The sequence below is a fragment of the Tauraco erythrolophus genome, chromosome 11 (genome assembly GCF_009769465.1).
Source record: "Tauraco erythrolophus isolate bTauEry1 chromosome 11, bTauEry1.pri, whole genome shotgun sequence".
NCBI classification, from domain to species: domain Eukaryota; kingdom Metazoa; phylum Chordata; class Aves; order Musophagiformes; family Musophagidae; genus Tauraco; species Tauraco erythrolophus.
The window spans coordinates 27,960,631-27,968,030 of record NC_141475.1 but is presented as its reverse complement, the minus strand read 5'-3'; the positions used below and the strand labels follow the sequence as shown (position 1 = coordinate 27,968,030).

The 7,400-nt window shown below is 46.2% G+C and overlaps 1 protein-coding gene across 2 annotated transcripts in view; it reads left to right on the top strand.

Moving 5' to 3' along the window:
• The first annotated feature begins 302 nt into the window (after positions 1 to 302).
• Positions 303 to 7,400, top strand: part of MFSD1 (major facilitator superfamily domain containing 1) — a 137,947-nt gene continuing 130,849 nt past the window's right edge. For both annotated transcript variants that reach the window (XM_086618564.1, XM_086618565.1), the window contains exons 1-10: positions 303 to 462; positions 542 to 594; positions 704 to 816; positions 1,149 to 1,191; positions 1,760 to 1,827; positions 2,653 to 2,761; positions 3,939 to 4,041; positions 4,780 to 4,878; positions 5,641 to 5,752; positions 7,320 to 7,376. In XM_086618564.1, coding sequence (XP_086474690.1) covers positions 303 to 462; positions 542 to 594; positions 704 to 816; positions 1,149 to 1,191; positions 1,760 to 1,827; positions 2,653 to 2,761; positions 3,939 to 4,041; positions 4,780 to 4,878; positions 5,641 to 5,752; positions 7,320 to 7,376 — 917 coding nt within the window. The remainder of the gene's footprint in view (positions 463 to 541; positions 595 to 703; positions 817 to 1,148; positions 1,192 to 1,759; positions 1,828 to 2,652; positions 2,762 to 3,938; positions 4,042 to 4,779; positions 4,879 to 5,640; positions 5,753 to 7,319; positions 7,377 to 7,400) is intronic.

The window sequence follows — 7,400 nt, the reverse complement described above, 5'->3', positions numbered from 1 at the left end:
TGGATGAGGCTTTGGGCAACCTGGTGTAGTGGAGGGTGTCCCTGCCCATGGCAGGGGGGTTGGAACTGGGTGATCTTTGAGGTCCCTTCCAACCCAAACCATTCCATGATTCCCCGCGGGGCCACGACGGGCCCCCTTTAAAACCGCTTCAAACAAGGCGCCCGTAGGTGCCAAAACCGGGAATCGCGACCCGCGGGCCCGGCGCGGCGCGCCGCTGCCATAGCAACGAGCCGCGGCGCACTGTGGGCCGACCACGTGGCGCGGCGATCACGTGGCGCGCCGCTCACGTGACGCCGGCCGCGATGGCGGAGGAGGAGCGGGCGCTGCTGGGCTCCGCCGGCGGCGATGGTGACGGCGGCGGTGGTTCTCCGGCCGCCCCCCGCGCCGCGCCCGCCGGCTGCGACCCGCGGCGGCTGCCGCACCGCCTGCTCGGCCTGGCACTCATGTGCCTCCTGGGCTTCGGTGGGTGGCGGGGGGCGCGGGCGCGGGGCGGCGGGGGGGCCCTGGGGCAGCGCTCTGAGTCGTTCCCGTCCCCTCGCAGGCAGCTACTTCTGCTACGACAGCCCGGCGGCTCTGCAGACGCAGGTGCAGCGGGTGAGTAGGGGCGCGGCGGGGGTCAGTAGTTCCACCTGGGTGTTTGTGCTGTAATGACTTTAGGAGTAATTAACTCTTTTTGATCCCCCACCCCACCCCCCGTGTGTAGGACATGAAGGTGAACACGGCGCAGTTCATGGCACTCTATGCCTGGTATTCCTGGCCCAATGTGGTTCTTTGCTTCTTTGGAGGTTTCCTGATAGACAGAGTGTTTGGGATACGGTGAGTGCGATGTTGGTGGCGTTCGTGTGCAGCAGATGGTATAGAGTTAACGTGCAAGTGAAATCTGAGAGTCTGTAGTACCGCTCTTTTGAATTTTTTCATGTGATCTAGGAATTTCCACTGGTACAAATGGGCTTCCTTCCCTTTGTGGCTTCAAAAATGCTAATCTGTACCACCGTTTTTTAACGAAGCTGTTAAGCTGTGTCATTTATGGTGGAGAGTTTTTGTTGAGTATCAATGCCCCCTTTTTTCCTTACTGTAAGTCTAATATGGTGTTTTACAGGGAAAAAAGGATTACAGCAATGCAGTAAGTGATTTCCTTTCTCCTACAGGTTGGGCACCATAATATTTAGTGTCTTTGTTTGTGTCGGGCAGGTAAGTGCAAACGAGAGGGTGAAGGCTGAGATGTAACTGAGGCATCTCTACTAGGGGCAGGATGGGGGGAAAAAAAAAAGCCCAAATGGCTTCTCCCTTAGTGTGTATTTCAGATAGGAGTAGGCAGGTGGAGAGAACTGAAATAGGAGAACCCTGGATTGTATTTGGGAACACATGGGGTAACTGAGAACTGAGAATCTCAAAGGATGAGTGAAAGAAAGATGTGAAGGAACCAAACGTTTTATCTGCTTGATGTGAAGCTCTTATGTAGGTGTATTTGGGTAGGGTATGATGATAAAGGTGAAGCATGACTTGAGCCCCTCTAGGTGTTTTCCAAGGGCAGTTTCAGGGTGGGCCAGGTTGGGTATTGTGTAGCCAGCAGGATGATGCATCGGCGATGCAGAGGGAGCAAAGGCAAAAAGCTAGGAGTAAGAAGTGTGGTAGTTGTAGCTGTGAAGTATTTTTGCAGGTCTGGGAAGGGAGAAGCATTTCTGTTTTGAGATGGTTCTAGTTTGTTCTGTAGTTCAGATACAAAACTATAATTTGTCCTTCAATGTTGGTCTGGCAGGTAATTTTTGCTTTGGGAGCACTGGTCGACACTTTCTGGCTGATGAATGTGGGCAGATTCATATTTGGGTAAGTCTAGAAGAGTATAGCATGTGCTCGCTGAGGTAAGAACTTGCTTTCTGTGTCCTAGAAAGCTACTGCCGTGTTTACACTCGGAGACAGAATTGTTGCATTTTGAGACTTCCCTAAAATCGAGGCACGCAAGATCTTCAGTCATGTTCCCAGTCTAGCTTAAAGTTAGAAAACAAAAAACAGGACTTTGCAGGTCTTATTGAATTCAGAGATTATGAAACTACCCAAATAAAGACATGCAGTAAGCTGATAAAATTGTGTTAGTCCTCTTTTTCTCTTAATTCTTACTTCCCTGAGTAAAAAGCGTTCCTAGCAACAGGGCTCCTACGATGGCAAAAACCGAGAGCAAATATCAGAAGAGATACCTCCAAGTTGTGAATGTGCCACAGCATAAAAACGTTAGGAAATCTGACCATTGGCACTGGAGGGTGGGCAGATGACTCTGTTAAATTCATATTCCAGGTAGGATGCCCAGAATTTGTTTTTTTTGGGCTCAGGATGTATACCACTTGGTTCTTTAATGCAGAAGAGCAGTGAGAAGCTGTTGCTGATTGATTTAACTTCTGTAAATGACCAAAGACAACTGTAATTGCTCCTAAACTACTTAAGATGCTTTGATTATTCTTAAGACACCGGAATTCTCTTTTGAATTGTCTTTAAGACTTCTGTTGCCTTGCATGTGTGCATTAAATCTACCCCTTCATAGATAAATTTCTCTGAAACACTGTCATCTTGGTACTGCCAGCAACAGATGGACTGCTTGCTTGTTGCTTTGCATGTTGCAATTAACTTGTTTTCTTTTGTGCCTTGATTCTTTTTTAGAATAGGGGGAGAGTCCTTAGCGGTGGCACAAAACACGTACGCCGTCAGTTGGTTTAAAGGCAAAGAGTTAAATCTTGTGTTTGGATTACAGCTGAGCATGGCCAGAATTGTAAGTGTGCAACTGTGTAGCTTTAATTTGCAGAATTAAGGTGTGGGGCTTGTCTTGGCAGTGGAACAGGTGGAAAACTGTATTACTAATGCTCCCCCTAGTGAGTTTGAGTTAAAAAATGGGCATGAAATTGAAAGTTAAAATGTTAAAAATTTGTGGTAGATGGACAAAAGATTCACAAGGAAGTGGGTTAATAAGAATTCTTAGAACCTGTCAACTTCTGCAGAAGCCTGGGGGTGTTACTAGCACAGGTTACTGGGTGGAACAGGCACAGTGCTGCATTTCATCAGATGAGTTGGTTCCTGGTGTATCATAAAACTTTGGCTTAGCTGAGTGGCGCTGGTGGCTCAAGGACCAAGTGCAGGCTCTGATAAATGAGTTGGGACGGCTGCTTCAGGAAACTCCTGGCCTCATCTGCTGTTGTGAGATGGTTTTGGCCCTCTTGCTGGTTCTGATAGGAGCTGTGTAACTGCACCTCAGCTGTGTTGCTTTGCTCTGTTCTAAACCCACCTCTAGCAGCAGTTTGATTACACTAATACACCCCGCTGTGAATGAAGAGAGTGGGGACATGCCTCTCCTGTTAGGGGTGGCCTTCAGCAGCCTGCTGTATCTTAAGCTGGTGCAGATATTTACCTTGGCAAAAGAGAGTGAGCTGATCACAGCTGGGGCTGGGTTGATGTTCAGGCTGTTGCTAATTAGCAGTTGCCTCGTCTCAGCTGAACTGAAGTTAGCTGTCTGTTGTTAGCCTTGGGATTGCAGCCGTGGATCCCTGCTCTAGAAGCAGAAGGGGAGGAAAAAAGTGCTTCTTCCTGATGCCTATCAGGTGGGAATCCTGTTTGCTTTAAGATGGGGTGTTTAAATGCAACTCAGTTTGAGCTAATGCAGTGTATAATGTGGATTTTATGGCACTTCTAATGTCTCTGTTGAAAAACTGTTAGAGTTGTTTAAAATTTCAGTTTGTGACAGTCTGTTAGTGTTGCAGTGATTTAATTTATTACAAACATGGACCAAACCAGCAGGGAATCATTTTATCGTTGTTGCTAGTGGTTTATGTTCCCTCTGTAGCACCTTACCTGTTTGTTTTAAACACTGTTCAGTAAGCAGTCTGCCTAATGTTGCTTTTGAATTCATACAGTTGTGAAATACATTATTCTTCACATGAGTCTGTTCTGCCTAGGGGAGCACAGTGAACATGAATATCATGGGATGGATATACTCTAGAGTTCGAGATCTTCTGGGGTATGCTGGTCCCAGTACTCTTGGGTTAACTCTCATGATAGGTCAGTAATATTTTGAATTGATGTCACCTGCAATTTTAGGCTTCTGAATTTGAACAGCATGCGTATATGTTCATGATTTGTAACTAACTTGAAGGTAGGATGAGTATGTTTGAGACTGGGAAGAGCACTTCAAATACTGTTTGTGTCAATGGCTAATATTCTTATGCAGAATGTATGATTACTGCATCTGATAAAACGCTGTGTGATTTTCGTGGTTGCAAAATTCAAGTGTGTATCTCGTGGAGGTGAAACATTTAACACACTTTGAGTTAAAAACAGACTTGAAAAACTTTCTGAAGAGTATCATGTCAGAGCTTGTGTGTAGTTGTCTGATGTGTAAAAGTGAATTTCAGGTGGCTTTGGGTCTGTGTTCCTTTCCTTCAGAGCTGTGGGTGTTAAGCCCTGGGTGTTGGTGCCACGGCCCAGGCTTTGTTTCAGTTCTTGCAAAGTACAGATAAGGAGCTCTGCTGTGCTGAGGGGGAGTGGTGGTGATGTTTTAATTCACATAAATGTAGCTACATGCTTGTACTGCAGCTCAAGGCAGACGTCTCTCATGTGGCAGGCTTCAGTATTTACACCTTACTCTGAGTTGTACAGCTACTGAGTCTTGTATGTAAGACAAGCTGTTGTTAAAGGTGGTTTGTGTTAGATGTGTGAAGGTACGCTGCACTGGCTGTGCTTAAAAGCCAAATTCCTCCTCGAGTCAACAGCTAAACACGTCGCGTTGCCTTCTTGCAGGTGGCGTAACGTGTCTCTTTTCACTGGCCTGTGCGTTAATCCTGGCTTATCTGGACAAGAGAGCAGAGAAGCTGCTTTGTAAAGAGCAAGGGAAAACGGGTGAGTGGTGAGAGTGGTGTGGCTGGGCTTGCCTTGGGCTTCATCTGGAACAGACTCTGTGCACGCTTGCATTTTCGGTAATGCAGTGGCTGTTGCTTAACGTCTTTTTCACAGCTATAGCTTTAATCATGATTTTTAATTTGTTTTTGTATCAGTAGGAAGTTTCACAACTTTAAACACCAGTTTACAGGCGGACGCAGTCATCTGCTTGATTTAGAAAGCATGTGGAGAGTCTCCCAGTTCACACCAACTCGATCTGTGCCGTTGCCACTGGTACTTTTTGTTGGAATTGGTCTTGTTTCCTTTAGTAGGAGTGTGAAAACATGCAGCTCTTCTCTGTCTGTGGTGTTTTGAGTTTTCTGTATGGCAGAGTTTAGACCAGTTAAAAACAAACTAAACTTGAGATCCAGGTAAGACCATGTAACACGAGGCGTCAGACTGGAATTTTGCTAGCCGATTAAACATGGCATTGAAAAAGTGGTTTGTGTTTAATTCTGCTGCGTGAGGCTTTGAGGCTTTGGAGTGCTTGTACATCCAGCTTAACGTGCGACAGACAATTTTTTCTTGACTTTGGCACTGTTGATTTAGCACTTGTATATTCTTAAGGGGTTCTCACTGTGTAAACTTTACACAAGAGAGTAGCCCAGTGGCAGGAATATGCTTTAGCAGTGACTTGTCATCACTGGGATGTTTGTTCAGTGTGGATGAATTTCAGATATGCTTATGCTGCCTGAAACAATGTTGTCTCTTGCCCCACTGCAGGTGAAGTGATTAAGCTGAGCGACGTGAAGGACTTCTCTTTGTCCCTGTGGCTTATATTTGTCATCTGTGTCTGTTACTATGCAGCGGTTTTTCCTTTCATTGGGCTTGGAAAGTAAGTGTCTCTCACTCATACAGCTGTTCCCCTGGAATTTGGCTGGGGTTTTAACTAGCTGCTGACAAAGGGAGAGCTTGAGGCTAATATTGAAGAATCCCAGATGGCTACAGAACCACTGGTCTCCTAGCAAGGCTGTGCTGTGTCTTGTCATTTCTTCCGTGGCATCGTTCACTCTACTTGCCATACACATAGACACAACTTACGGTGTCCTTGTGGGAAACACCATTGCTTAACATAGACTGAGTTGTCAGAACTCAAAAGCATAATGCATGCTCCGTTTCCTGATTTAAAACTTGATACAGATTTAAAGCATGGCATGAGTTTTGGGGTGGGAAGCTGTGGACAGCCATCATGTAGAATTCCTTCCATACTCGTAAGCTGTTGGCTGTGAGGTGGGGATAAACGTGGTTACAACTGCGGACTGATGTTGAAAGCCAACTGTGTCCTGGGCTGCACCCAAAGCAGCGTGGGCAGCAGGGCGAGGGAGGGGATTCTGCCCCTCTGCTCTGCTCTCCTGAGACTCCCCTGCAGTGCTGCGTTCAGCTCTGGAGTCCCCAACACAAGAAGGACATGGAGCTGTTGGAACGGGGCCAGAGGAGGCCATGGAGATGATCCGAGGGCTGGAGCACCTCTGCTATGGAGATAGGCTGAGAGAGTTGGGGCTGTTCAGCCTGGAGAAGAGAAGGCTCCGGGGTGATCTTATTGCAGCCTTCCAGTACTTAAAGGGGGCCTACAGGAAAGCTGGAGAGGGGCTTTTTCCAAGGGTATGTAGTGACAGGACAAGGGGCAATGGCTTTAAACTGAAAGAGGGGAGATTTAGATTGGATATAAGGAAGAAATTTTTCACTCAGAGGGTGGTGAGGCACTGGAACAGGTTGCCCAGAGAAGTTGTAGATGCCCCATCCCTGGAAGTGTTCAAGGCCAGGTTGGATGGGGCTTTGGGCAACCTGGTGTAGTGGAGGGTGTCCCTGCCCATGGCAGGGGGGTTGGGACTAGATGATCTTTGAGGTCCCTTCCAACCCAAACCATTCTTTGATTCTCTTACTTTGCTGACTTTGGTTTATATCAAGTTGAAACTTGAAGCTTTTGTGTGTAGGTTTCCCTTTTGAACTACATGACTTGATCTAATAGCTCAATCAAACGGGTTTTGATCTGTTGAGCTCAGAGCATGTTTCCTTTCGGGTGAGACGGAGAAGTCTGAGACGACTTGGAGGCACCATACAGTCAACAAGCTAGATGCCTATTTTTTGCTTGTGCATGTGTTCTAAAAACTCTCACTTTGGTCTCTTGCAGTATGCTCATTGCTAACGTCTCGTTATTTGGTCACGTGTTGGTCACGTACTTTGGATGTTTTCCCCAAAGTGTAATTTGAATGGTCCTCAGACAAAAATTTGTAGTCTGATAAGCAGCTCCTAAATGCATTATAAATGAGAATTTGAGATGTATGTCAAAGCTGTATAGCTGTGTTTAAAAGCTTTCTGCAAACTAGGTTCTTGTGTCTTCACTTTGTCTAGCTTAACTTTTCTTTCATGTCATACAAATGTGCTTTTTTTTTTATCTTCAGGGTTTTCTTTATTGAGAAATTCAAATTCTCGTCTCAAGAAGCAAGTGCAATTAACAGGTATATTGTGGTTGATTTAACAAG